Source organism: Falco cherrug (genome assembly GCF_023634085.1).
Source record: "Falco cherrug isolate bFalChe1 chromosome 11 unlocalized genomic scaffold, bFalChe1.pri SUPER_11_unloc_9, whole genome shotgun sequence".
NCBI lineage: Eukaryota > Metazoa > Chordata > Aves > Falconiformes > Falconidae > Falco > Falco cherrug.
The window spans coordinates 24,643-38,075 of record NW_026599278.1 but is presented as its reverse complement, the minus strand read 5'-3'; the positions used below and the strand labels follow the sequence as shown (position 1 = coordinate 38,075).

The following is a 13,433-nucleotide window of genomic DNA, read 5'->3' as shown; positions in this document are numbered from 1 at the left end:
TGGGGTCCCCATCCCCTGCCCCGCACCGGGTCCCCGTCCCCTGCCCCGCACCGGCTCCCCGTCCCCGTGCTGGGGTCCCATCCCCATCCCCCTGCCCTGCAATGGGTCCCTGTCCCCATCCCCCTGTCCTGCACCGGGTCCCTGTCCCCATGCCGGGGACCCCATCCCCCTGCCCTGCTCTGGGGTCCCCATCCCCATGCTGCGGTCCCCATCCCTCTGCCCTGCTCTGGGGTCCCCATTCACCCTGCCCTGCATCCTGTCCCCATCCCCACATCGGGGTCCCCATCGCTGTGCCCCGCATGCTGTCCCTATCCCCTTTTTGGGGTCCTCATCACCCTGCCCTGCATCCTGTCCCCATCCCCACATTGGGGTCCCCATCTCCCTACCCCTGCACCAGGTCCCCTGTCCCCGTTTTGGGGTCCTCATCTCCCTGCCCTGCACCATGTCCCTGTCCCTGTCCCCGTGCTGGTGACAGCATCACCCTGCCCTGCACCATGACCCCATCCCCATTTTGGGGACGCCATCACCCTGCCCTGTGCTGGGTCCCTGTCCCATGCTGGGGTCCCCATCTCCCTGCCCTGCACCATGTCCCTGTCCCCATTTTGGGGTCCTCATCTCCCTGCCCTGCACCCTGTTCCTGTCCCCATTTTGGGGTCCCCATCTCCCTGCCCTGCACCAGGTCCCCATCCCTGTCCCCATCCCCCTGACCTGCATCGGGGTCCCTGTCCCCATGTCCTGTGCCAGCTCCCTGTCCCCATGCTGGGGGACCCCCATCTCCCTGCCCTGTGCCAGGGTCCCTGTCCCCTGTGCCCATTCCCCTGCCCTCCATTGGGGTCCCCGTCCCCATGTGCTGCGCCAGCTCCCCATCCCTGTGTTGGGGTCCCCATCCCCATATTGGGGTCCCCAACTCCTTGCCTTGCCTGAGGCCCCCACCCGCACACTGAGGTCCCCACCCCCCTGCCCTGCACTGGGGACCCCATTTCCCTGCCCTGCACCAGCTCCCTGTCCCCGTCCCCCTGCCCTGCACTGGGGTCCCCGTCCCCATCTCCCTGTCCCCATGCTGCATTCCTGTACCCAACCCCTGCCCGGGGTCCTCAGCCCCTTGTTGGGGTCCCCAGCCCCCAGCCCCTCCCCTCTGTCCCCGTGGCCGTGCCCTGTGCCGGTCCCTGGCCCTGCCCGGTGGGTCTGGGGGGTCCAGTTCATCCTGGGGGGGCTGGGGGACACCATTGCACCAGCATGGGCACGGTGCCCTCATTGGGGAGGGGGGGCTGACCTGGCGTCCTCGTGTCCCTGCACCCCTCGGCACTGGGCTCAGCCCCACTGGACCCCCAGTGCCAGTAGAGCCCATCTCCATCACCCCGGGGGGCCCCTGGACTTGGGGCGTCCCCAGGGCCGTGTCCCCCCCTCCCAGGGCCGACCTGCTGGGGCGTTTGGGGGCATGGGGCTGTTTTGGGGCTCCAGCCCCACTGCCCTTGGGGTGCCTCCCACCCTGTCCCCCCCCCCCAAACCCCTCATCTGGCCGTGGCACCCCAAAAGGGCCACCGTCACTGCTGCTTGTCGCCGTGAGGGCCCTGCGCGGGCTGGGGGGGGCAGCACGCGGTTTTGGGGCGCTGCCGAGGGAGCGGTGGGCTCAGCGCCAGGTCAGGTCTGGCCATGTGCCTCCCCCGAGCCTCTCGGGGGGACCCCTGAAACCGGGGGGGGGCGCGGGTTTGGGCAGCCGGTGCTGCCGGTACCCCACTGGGCATGTGTGCCGCAGCCGCGGTGCTGTGCCATGGGCGGCGAGGGGCACGCGGCCGGCGCAGCACCGAAATGTCGGCGCTGGTGCGGGGACGGTGCTGGCGGTGGCGGGGGGGCAGCCGTCGAGGGGGGGGATTTGCCGCGTGGAAGCGAGTGTGCCGGTGCGTGGCCGTGCCGTGCCGCAGCAGGATGGGCACCGTCCTGCTTGTGCTGTGCCAGGACCTGGTGGCCGGCACACTGGCACCTGCCATGCTGGGCCCGTCCCCGCTGCCATGTGCCAGGGCGGTCACCGTGCCGTGGGGGAAGGGGCTTCGTGGCTGTGGGGGGCGGGGGGCAAGCGTGGAAAAGCCGCGAGCCGGGGCTCAGCTGTCGCAGCGGGTCGGGTCCTGCCGGGTGGCCAGAGCTGCTGGCGAGGTGGGTGCGGGGCTGGGGGTGCCGGGGCTGCCGGGCGGGCGTGGGGGGGGCTGGGGGTGATGCACCAAACCGCCCACCCCGAGCCCCTGCGGGCCCCATCCTGCGGGCGCACGGAGCCTCCCCCATGGTGATGGGATCGAGGAGGCGGCGGGCTCCGTTTGGCCGGGGGGGGGGGGGGGATGCTCCCGTGGCACCCCCAAAGCCCCGGGCACCCATGTCCCAGCTCCCCGCGGTGGGCTGTGGTGCGGCCACGCTCACGGCTGGCACGGCTCGGGGGGCTGCCCCGGCTCGGGGGGGCAGAGCTGGCCCTGGGCACCAGTCCCCAGTGGCTGGAGAGCTGTGCCGTGCCGGATAGGCGCGCTGTGCCAGATAGCTGTGCTGCATCGCTGTGCTGTGCTGGATGCCTGTGCTGCCCCGGATAACTGTGCCGTGCCAGATAGCTGTGCCGGATAGTGGTGCCGTGCCGGATAGCGGTACGGATAGCCGTGCTGTGCTGGGCAGCCGTGCCGTGCCAGATAGCTGTGCTGTGTCCGCGAGCTGTGCCAGATAACCGTACTGTGCCGGATAGCCGTGCCGGATAGCCGTGCCGCGCTGGATGGCTGAGCTGAATAGCCATGCCAGGCAGCTGAGCTGTGCCGAGTAGCCCTGCCATGCCAGATAGCCGTGCCAGGCCACACAGCCATGCCGAATGGCTGTGCCATGTAGTCATGCCAGGCCAGATAGCCGCGCCAAACGGCTGTGCCAGTAACCGTGCTGGGCTGTGGCGGATGGCCGTGATGGGTGCTCGTGGCAGGCCACACAGCCGTGCCCTTAGCGTTGCCGAATTGCCATGCCGGACAGCCGTGCTGCGCTAGGGAGCTGTGCCATGCCGGGTGGCCACGCCGTGCTAGATGGCTGTGCCATGCTGCGTAGCCTTGTCGGATGGCTGTGTCGTGCTGGATAGCCGCGCCGTGCCAGATAGCCATGCTGGATAGCTGTGCCATGGCGGATAGCTGTGCTGTGCTGGATAGCTGTGCCGGTAGCCGTGCCATGCCAGAGAACTGTGCCATGCTGGATAGCCTTGTTGGGTGGCTGTGCCGTGCCCGATAGCTGTGCTGTGCCGGATAGCCGTGCCAAATATCGTGCTGTGTCGGGCAGTGGGGCCAGTGGCCGTGCCCCACGCCTTGGCTGCGCCACAGAGAGCCGGGCAGCAGGATCTGGCCCCATCGTTGCATCCGTCATTGCCACCAGCGCGACCTCGGCTCAGCCCTCGGTCCCGGCCATGGGGCAGCTCTGCTGGGGTGCCTGGGGGCTGCGGCACCTGAGCAGGGCCGGCGGCAACGAACAGGGGGTCCCACTCTGTGGCCACATAACGTGGTGCAGAACTGCCCACAGGGCTGCAGGGTGGGGGGTCTTGAGCCCCCCGACCCAGCCCCAGTCCCTGCTTGGCCATCACGCCGCCACCGCTGCGGTGCCGTGGCCATGGGCAGGGTACGGCCACGCTGCTGCCACCGCACCCCGGCACAGCTGGTTGGGCAGGGGGGTTGCACTCGCTGAACGTGGACCCCAAAGCGCACACGGGTGCCAGTGGCGGCGGCATCACCGTCCTCACCTGGGAGCCAGCGGGGCCAGCCGGGTGCCATGTAGGTCTCCCTGGGTCCTGCTGTCACCGAGGCGCTTTGATCGCCGCCGGCTCCCGCCTGGCGAGAGGCTTCGTGCCGGGGAGCCGGGGCTGCTGGGTCGCGCCTTTGATGGGGAAATTAATGAGCCGCAGAGCACGTGGGCACTGGTGGCAGCCGGGCCCTGTGTCCCTGCCGCCAAGCACTGCCGGCACCGTGTGCTGAGCCCCCTACCCCTGGGGCACCCCCACCGGCCCCTACCCTGCCTTGGTTTCCCCGACCAGCCTGCTGGGGGGGGGACCCCAGCCCCAAGGTGGGTTTTCCTTGACTCGGCCGCACTCCTTTTGAATACATGATTTTAGCCACCATCATCGCGAACTGCATCGTCCTGGCGCTGGAGCAGCACCTGCCCGATGAGGACAAGACCCCCATGTCAGAGCGGCTGGTGAGTGTGGGGCTGGCGGTGGGCTCTGGCAAGGGTCCCCAGGGACCCCTGGGGTTCCAGTGAGGGTTCCCGGGGACCCCTGGTGCTCTGTGAGGGTCCCTGGCCACCACTGGGGCTCTGGCGAGGGTCTCTGACCACCCCTAGGGCTGTGGTGAGGGTCCCTGGCCACCTGTGGGGCACCAGCAAGGGTCCCTGGCCACCACTGGTACTCTGGCGAGGGTCTCTGGCCACCACTGGTGCTCTGGCGAGGGTCTGTGGCCACCCCTAGGGCTCTGGTGAGAGTCCCTGGCCACCCACGGGGCACCGGTGGGGGTCTCCAGCCATCCCTGGGGCTCCAGGAGGGTTTCTGGCCACAGCTGGGGCTCCATCGAGGGTCTCTGGCCACTGCTGGGGTTCCAGTGAGGGTCCCCGCCACCCCTGGGGGTCCCAATGAGTGTCCCCGGCCACCCCTGGGGCTCCAGCGAGGGTCCCCGACCCACCGTGGGGTCTCTGCTGCAGGTCCCCAGCCACCCCAGCGTGGGTGGCAGGACTGGGGGGCTGGCTGCCAGCCGGCACCGTGCACAGCCGGCACCTGGCATGCGGTGGCCGCGCAACCTGTCCCCCCCGGACCCGCCGGCGTCCCAGTTTCCTCCTTGCTGGAATCTGGGCCACGCTGGGAGCAGCGACCGCCTCCACCCCATGGCACCTGGGGATGGCGGGGGGGCCAGGGCTGCCCTGGATGCCCCCTCACCCCGTGGGCCAGGAGCGTGCGGGGGTGTCCCGGTGTCCCCTGCCCGGTGGCCTCATGCCTGTCGCCATCCCCAGGATGACACGGAGCCGTACTTCATCGGCATCTTCTGCTTCGAGGCGGGGATCAAGATCATCGCGCTGGGCTTCGCCTTCCACAAAGGCTCCTACCTACGCAACGGCTGGAACGTGATGGACTTTGTGGTCGTCCTCACTGGGTGAGGTCCCGGGCACGGAACACGTGGGGACATGCCACCTCGCTCCGCCCCGTGCTTGCGTGCGCGCTTCCACATGCGTGTCAGCCCTGCGCCCGTCCCTGTGTGTGGCAGGGCCACGCGTGTGCGTGCGGGCGGGCAGCCAGGCTGCAGGAACCCCCCAGACCCACATCGTGGGGCGTGCGCGTGCAGAGGGTGCGTTTGCACATGCGTGTGTGTGTACATGTGTGCACTGCGTGCAGGGCTGCACCCGCTGGCGGTGCTGGGTGTCACCAGCGCCTGCTGGGCCGGGGCCGAGCGAGACATTAATTATCGCCCGCGGTGCTCGTCCTGCTTCCCCCAGCTGGCAGCAAGTGCCTCTTAGCGCTGTCACAATATTTCCCTGTGCCGCCACTCACCGGCTGGCACCCGCACCCGCCGCCGGCGCTCCAGCGCCAGCCCCAGCTCCCCAGCCCCAGAGGTGCCCCCAGCCCTGGCCCCCTGGCCCCAGCCCCCCCCGACGGCTGCCACGTGCCCTGGGTTCACCCCCTGGCTGGGAGAGCCGGTGGGAAACTGAGGCAGGGAGAAGCAGGGCTGTTGGAGGGGACATCTGGGTCTGCGCCCTGCGTGCGCTGTGTCCCCTCCAGCGTTCGGGCATGTTGGGGGCTTCGCTTCGGCTGCTCCCCCGGCTCCCCCTGCTCCCCCGGCTCCCCCTGCTCCCCCTGCTCCATCCTACTCCTCCCTGCACCCGGCTCCCCCCTCCCCCCTGCTTCCCCCTGCTCCCCCGCACCCTGCTCTCGTTGCACACCCCTGCCCCTCCCCCTGCAATTTGGCCCACTCCAGCTCCCCAGCTGCCCCTCCCCCACCCCCAGCCCCTGTCCCCACCCCTATGAATGACCCGCGGCTTCGGGGCAAGGGGGATGAATGAACGGGGGGAGCTGCGGCAGGATGAATGGGAGTGAATGGGGGTTATGGGGGTGAATGGGGTGAATGGCGTGAATGGGGGTTATGGGGATGAATGGGGGTTATGGGGTGAATGGGGGTTATGGGGATGAATGGCGTGAATGGGGGTTATGGGGATGAATGGGGGTAAGTGGGGTGAATGGGGTTTATGGGATGAATGGGTGAATGGGGTTATGGGGATGACTGGCGTGAATGGGGCCGGCCGGTTGCCGTGGCTGTGGGTGGCAGCAGGGGACCCTCCGCAGCCTCAGGGGGGGCCATGAGGCCAGCAATGAGCCCCCAGGATGCACCCGGGTGCCGGGGCCCCCCCCCCCAGCTGCCATCCGGCCCCTCAGAGACCCTGGGCGGGCTGGTGCTGGCCGGGGGGCTGCGACATCAGCACCGGCAACGCTGCCACGCTCGGCCCGGAAAGGCTAAATATAGCCCAGCGCTCCCGCCTGCGCTGCCGGCATCGCTCCCGGCACGGCCGTGGGCACGTGGCCATGCGGCGGGATGTGGGGGCTCGCTGTGGCCATGATGGCGCGGCCATGGGGGCTCGCTGTGGCCGTGATGGCATAGCGATGGGCTCGTAGCCACGTGATGGGGATGTGGGGGCTCTTGGTGGCTATGATGGCACGGCTGTGGGCTCGTGGCCATGTGCTGAGGACATGGAGCACACTGTGGCCGTGATGGCACGGCCGTGGGGCTTGTGGCCACGCAGCGGGGGATGTGGGGGCTCTTGGTGACCATGATGGCATGGCGGTGGGCTTGTGGCCATGCAGCGGAGTCGTGGGGGCTCCCTGTGGCTGTGACAGTGTAGCCATGGGGCATGTGGTGGCCCACGGAGGATGTGTGGCTCTACCGGGACGTGATGGCTCGTGGTGGCCGTGGTGGCACAACCCACGGGGGGACATAGCCCAGCTGGGACGTGGTGGCCCATGGGGCACATGTGGCTTGCGGTGGCCGTGATGGCACAGCTGTGGGGGACACCTGGTTGGGCTGGGAGCTGGTGGCTTGGTGGCCGCACTGGCACGGCTGGTGGGGGGGGGTCACTGGCCCGGGGGGGGGGGGCGGTCCCTGCCCACTGACCACCTCGTGCCTGCAGCATCCTGGCCACGGTGGGCTCCCAGTTCGACCTGCGGACGCTGCGGGCGGTGCGTGTGCTCCGGCCCCTCAAGCTGGTCTCGGGGATCCCAAGTGAGTGGCGTGAGGGGGTCTGGGGCTGTGTGTCCTGGGGGGGGTGCTCCGGGGGGGCCGTGGCTGCTCAGCCCCACCTGGTGCAGGTTTACAAGTCGTCTGAAGTCCATCATGAAGGCGATGATCCCACTGCTGCAGATCGGCCTCCTCCTGTTTTTCGCGATCCTCATTTTTGCAATCATAGGATTAGAGTTTTATATGGGCAAATTTTCCACACCACCTGCTTCGACCTGGTGACGGGTAGGTCTGCCCCCCAGCCCCCTCCCCAAATCCCCCCCCTACCCCCCCCCAACCCCCCCCGCCCCCACCCTGCCTCAGTTTCCCCATGGGGAGGGCTCAGACCCCGCCGTGGGGACGCTGTGGGGCTGGGGGCCAGCTCCTTCCCACCCCCCCAATCTCCCTGGGCCCATGGCCCGCGCCCGATATGGAACGGCCTAATTACTTCTCTCCCTTGATGAAGATGCTGTTAATTGGCGGGAGCTATTTCTGCACAGCAGCAGCGTCAGCACCGTGGCAGAGCCTGGGGAGGGGGGGGGCTGCAGGAGGCTGCGGCTGGGAGGGACGACCAAGGGGGGTCTGGCACCCCCATGGGGGGCACCCTGTGACCCCAGAGTGTCCTGGGTGAGCGCAGCCCACGGGGGGATAAGCAGGGGTGTAGGCTGGGAGGGGGTGGGTGGGGGTGGGGGGGAGGGGGAGGGAGCGATGCCTGGATCTGTGTCCCATGTGCCCCTCCCCCCCCAAAGACGAGATCAAGGTGGAAGTCCCCTGCGGGACGGACGAGCCGGCGCGGATCTGCCCCAACGGCACCAAGTGCAAGAAGTACTGGGAGGGCCCCAACTACGGCATCACCAGTTCGACAACATCCTCTTCGCCGTCCTGACCGTCTTCCAGTGCATCACCATGGAAGGGTGGACAGACCTCCTCTACTATGTGAGCCCTGACGCCACGGGGATGGGCTCCACCACGGGGGGGGGGGCACCCCCCATGTCCCTTCTGTCCCCCCCAGGTCCCTTCTGTCCCTCCCTCCGGTCCCTTCTTCCCCCCCACCCGCCCCCCCAGGTCCCTTCTGCCCCCCCCCACGTCCCTTCTGTCCCCCCCGCCCAGGTCCTTTCTGTCCCCACTGAAGTCGTTTTTCCGTCCCCCAAGGGTGCGGGGGTCCCTGCGGTGTCCCCCTGGAGGTCCCTGTTTGCTGCTTCGGTGCTGGGGTGCTGCTGGGTGTGTGAGGATGGAGGGGAATGGGGTGCAGCCCCCCTCCCCCCAAAAAAAGCTGGAGGTGGCTTGCAGAGGGAGGCGTTGTTGTGGAGGAGGGGGGGTGCACCAAAAAAAAGGGTGTTGGGGGTCCCCTCTCTGCTGGCAGCCCCAAATCCTGCAGGGATGCTCTGCACCCCCCGCCCTGTGGTGTGGGGAGCACGACTGGAGGATTTGGGGTGCCACCAGCCCCCGGGGGGAGGAGATCAGAGCCCATTATGAGAGAAATGGGGCTGTGTCCGTGGCCCCCCCCCCCCACCCCCCCCCCCCCCCCGCTCATGGGACCCCCCACCCCTGACCCCTGTTACCCCCCCTCAGAGCAACGATGCCTCAGGGAACACTTGGAACTGGCTGTACTTCATCCCCCTCATCATCATCGGCTCCTTTTTTATGCTGAACCTAGTGCTGGGGGTGCTGTCCGGGTAAGCGGCAGGGGGGGGCTCGGGGAGGGGGCGCCCACCTCAGCTCCCCCCCACCCCCCCCAGCTGATGCCAGCCCCGCAGGGAGTTTGCCAAAGAGCGGGAGCGGGTGGAAAACCGCCGGGCGTTTCTGAAGCTGCGTCGGCAGCAGCAGATCGAGCGGGAGCTCAATGGCTACATGGAGTGGATCTCCAAGGCGGGTGAGGGCCGTGACCCACCCCCCCCCCCCCCCGGGGACCTCCGCGCCCCCCCCCAGCCCCGCTGACCCCCCCTGCTTTTCTCTCAGAAGTGATCCTGGCAGAGGACGACACTGAGGGAGAGCCCCGACACCCTTTCGATGGTAAGTGCCCTGCCCCGGCGTGTGCCCTGGCGGGGGGTGGCCACCCCTGGGGGTGGGGTGTCCCAGTGAGGACCCCCGGGTGACGCCCGCCTCCCTCTGCCCCTCACCCCTGCGGGAGCTCTCGGAGGGCCACCATCAAGAAGAGCAAGACGGACCTGCTGAGCCCTGAGGATGCTGAGGAGCAGCTGGCCGACATCTCCTCCGTGGGTGGGTGGGGGTCGGGGTGCCCCCAGCTAGGGGGATGGGTGGGGGGTGGGGGGGGGTGACGGGTAATGAGTGATGGGGGGGGTGATGGGAGGGGCTAATAGTTTTGGGGGATGATGGGTGGGGGTGATGAGGGGAGGACAATGGGTGATGGGGTGATGGGTGTGAGGGGCTGATGGGTGATGGGGTGATGGACAGTGGGGTGATGGGGTGATGGTTGATGGGGTGATGGTTGATGGGGTGATGGGTGATGGGGTGATGGACAGTGGGATGAAAAGTCGGGGGGTGGTGGGTGACGGGGTGATGAATGATGGGTTGGTGGGTGATGGGGTGATGGACGATGGGGGGATGGGCAATATGGTGATGGATGATGTTTTGGGTGGGTGACAGGGTGATGGCTGGTGGGGTGATGGCTGATGGGGTGCTGGACAACAGGGTGGTGGTTGGTGGGGTAATGGGCAATGGGGTGATGGATGATGGGTTGATGGTTGGTGGGGTGTATGGACAACGGGGTGGTGGTTGATGGGTGATGGATGATGGGGGTGAGGGTGATGGGGTGATGGGTGATGGGTGGTGGGTGATGGGGTGATGGATGATGGGGTGATGGGTTGAAGGTTGATGGGTCGCTGGGGTGATGGTGGGTGGTGGGTGATGGGGTGACGGGTGATGGACAATGGTGGTGGCGGTTGCTGGGGTGACAGATGATGGGGTGGTGGGTGATGGACCATGAGGTGGTGGTCACTGGGGTGATGGATGATGGGGTGGGGGTCACTGGGGTGCCGAGTGGGGGGTCACCCGTCGGCGGCTGCCGGCTCAGCGGGGTACCACCTTCCCGCTGTGGTGCGGGGCGCGCCAGCGGGGCGGCAGGGGGTTCCCTCGTGACGTGGGTGGCGGCTGGGGCCCCCCGCGCCCCGCAGGCTCCCCTTCGCCCGCGCCAGCCTCAAAAGTGCCAAGCTGGAGAACGCCACCTTCTTCCACAAGCGCGAGCGGCGGATGCGCTTCCACATCCGGCGCATGGTGAAAACTCAGGCCTTCTACTGGACGGTGCTGAGCCTGGTGGCGCTGAACACCCTGTGCGTCGCCATCGTCCACTACGACCAGCCCGAGTGGCTCTCCGACTTCCTCTGTGAGTGACCCCCCCGCCCCTCCCCCCCCGCCACCCCCCACCCCCCCTCACGCTCTCTCCCCGCCCCTCCCCCCAGACTATGCAGAATTCATTTTCTTGGGACTCTTTATGTCCGAAATGTTTATAAAAATGTACGGGCTGGGGACGCGGCCTTACTTCCACTCGTCCTTCAATTGCTTCGACTGTGCCGTGAGTGCGGGGCCGGCGCAGCCAGCGGGGGGCAGGGGGGCGGGGGTGGATGGGGTGGGGATGGGGGTGGGAATGGAGATGGGGTGGGGATGGGGTGGAATGGGATGGGATGGGGATGAGGTGGGGTGGGATGGGGATGGGGTGGGATGGGGTGGGATGGGGATGGGATGGGGATGAGGTGGGGTAGGATGGGGATGGGATGGGGATGGGGATGAGGTGGGATGCAGTTGGAATGGGGATGGGGTGGGATGTGGTGGGAATGAGGATGGGGATGGGATGGGGATGAGGTGGGGTGGGATGCAGATGGGGACGGGGTGGGATGGGATAGGATGGGTGGGATGGGGTTGGGGATGCGGTGGGATGGGAGGGATGGGGATGGGATGGGGAGGAGTGGGTGGGATGGAGATGAGGATGAGTTGGGATGGGGGTGGGAATGGAGGATGGGATAGGATGGGGACAGTGTTGGAGTTGGATGTGGTGGGGATGGGGATGGAGTGGGGTGGGATGGGATGAGTGAGGTGCGATTGGGATGGGGTGGGGATGGGGATGAGAGGTTTGGGTTGGATAGGGTGGGATGGGATGGCGTTGGTTGGGGATGAGAATGGGATGGAGATGGGATGAGGATGGGATGGGAATGGGGATGGAGACAGGATGAAGATGAGGGTGGGATGGGGATGGGGTGGGGATGGGATGAGGACAAGATGTGGATGAGGCTGGGGATCGGATGGGGACAGGATGGGATGGATGCAGTTGGGATGAGAATGAGGATGGGGATGGGATGGGATAGGGATGGGGATGGGATAGAGTGGGATGGGGTTGAGGCTGCGATGGGATGAAGGCAAGGTGAGAATGGGGAAGGGGTTAGGAAGGGCTGGGGTGGGGACAGGACAGGGACGCTCCCGCTCCCAGGTTATCATCGGAAGCATCTTCGAGGTGATCTGGGCTGTTGTGAAGCCAGGAACATCCTTCGGGATCAGCGTGCTGCGAGCTCTCAGGTTACTGCGTATCTTCAAAGTCACAAAGTAAGTGGTGACGGGTCGGGGGGCGGCTGCTCCAGCTGTGTCCGTGGGTCCGTCCGTGTCCGTGGGTCCATCCGTGTCCGTGTCCGTGGGCACAGGGGCCGTGTGAGTGTGAGCGAGAGTGTGGGTGCACAGAGCCATCGTGGGGTATCTGGGTGCCAAGCTGTGTCCCCCGTGCCTTGGCTGTCCCCTGTCCCCTCCCCATCCCTGTGTCCCCTCACTATCCCCCTGGTGTTCCCTCGTTATCCCCGTGTCCCCTCCCCGTCTCTGTGTCCCCTTGCCACCCCATATCCCTGTGTCCCCTCACTGTCCCCACGTCTCCCCCCGTATCCCTCTGTCCCCTCGCTGTCCCCGTGTCCCCCTGCCATCCCCGTGGCCCTTGGCGTCCCCGTGGCCCTACAGCCCGGCTCTGCCCTGGCAGGTACTGGGCTTCCCTGAGGAACCTGGTGGTCTCCCTCCTGAACTCCATGAAGTCCATCATCAGCCTCCTCTTCCTCCTCTTCCTCTTCATCGTCGTCTTTGCCCTTTTGGGGATGCAGCTCTTCGGGGGACAGTGAGTAACTGGGCAGGGGACAGGGTCCCCCGGGACCCCCCGCGTTCCCCAGCATGGGGGTGTCTCTGTGCCCCCAGGTCCCTGCTGGGGGGCACCCGGCTGGGGTGGGGCTCCCACCGCTGCCCACCCCCCCAGGTTCAATTTTGACGACGGGACCCCTCCCACCAACTTTGACACTTTCCCAGCAGCAATAATGACAGTGTTTTCAGGTAGGAACCCCTCTGCCCCCCACCCCGGGGGTCCCGAGGAAGCGGGGTGCTGGGGGGAGCCCCCCACTTCCCCTACGGCTCCTTCTCCCCATCCCCCCCCGCCCCCCCCCCCCCCCCCCCCCAGATCCTGACGGGCGAAGACTGGAACGCGGGTGATGTACGACGGGATCAAATCTCAGGGCGGCGTCAAGGGGGGGATGGTTTTTTCTGTCTACTTCATTGTCCTCACCCTCTTCGGCAACTGTATCCTTGGGGCGCTGGGGGGGTCCAGGGGGGTCCCGGGGGGTCCAGGCTGCCACCAGACCTGCTTTGCCTTGACGGGCGCGCCCAGACACCCTCCTCAACGTCTTCTTGGCCATCGCGGTGGACAACCTGGCCAATGCACAGGAGCTCACTAAGGTGGGTGCTGATGTGGGGGGGCGCGGCAGGGCCCCCCCCCATCGCCCGCAGCCGCGGGGCTGGGCTGGACATGGCGTGGGGCGTTGCAGGACGAGCAGGAAGAGGAAGAAGCCGCCAACCAAAAGCTGGCGCTGCAGAAGGCGAAGGAGGTGGCCGAAGTGAGCCCGCTCTCCGCGGCCAACATGTCCGTCACCATGTAAGTGCGTCGTGTGCCCAGCTCCAGCCTTGGCTGTGTCCCTGGATCCGTACCCGGATCCATCCCGGCTCTGCCCCCCCGCTCCATCCTCGTCTCCATCCCTGACTCCATCCCCAGCTCCATCTGCTGCCTGATGGCCACCTCTGTCCTGGCTCCGTCCCTGGCTCCACCCTGACTTGTTGCTGGGCTTCATTCCTGGATCCATCTGTGGCTCCCCCCCCAGCTCCATTCTCGGCTCCATCCTCTGCTCCACACGGGCTCCATCCAGACTCCATCGC

The 13,433-nt window shown here is 67.4% G+C and overlaps 1 protein-coding gene across 1 annotated transcript in view; it reads left to right on the top strand.

The window, feature by feature from the left end:
- Positions 1–4,092: 4,092 nt before the first annotated feature.
- Positions 4,093–13,433, top strand: part of CACNA1A (calcium voltage-gated channel subunit alpha1 A) — a gene marked incomplete at its 5' end in the record, with an annotated part of 33,977 nt that continues 24,636 nt past the window's right edge. Inside the window, 20 exon segments of the mRNA XM_055700037.1 lie at positions 4,093–4,194; positions 4,999–5,138; positions 7,162–7,257; positions 7,349–7,460; positions 7,463–7,493; positions 7,997–8,098; positions 8,101–8,183; positions 8,820–8,923; positions 9,005–9,120; positions 9,207–9,264; positions 9,379–9,471; positions 10,382–10,590; positions 10,667–10,779; positions 11,689–11,801; positions 12,220–12,351; positions 12,487–12,555; positions 12,681–12,708; positions 12,710–12,803; positions 12,892–12,959; positions 13,049–13,155. Of these exon segments, the coding sequence (XP_055556012.1) occupies positions 4,093–4,194; positions 4,999–5,138; positions 7,162–7,257; positions 7,349–7,460; positions 7,463–7,493; positions 7,997–8,098; positions 8,101–8,183; positions 8,820–8,923; positions 9,005–9,120; positions 9,207–9,264; positions 9,379–9,471; positions 10,382–10,590; positions 10,667–10,779; positions 11,689–11,801; positions 12,220–12,351; positions 12,487–12,555; positions 12,681–12,708; positions 12,710–12,803; positions 12,892–12,959; positions 13,049–13,155 (1,970 nt within the window).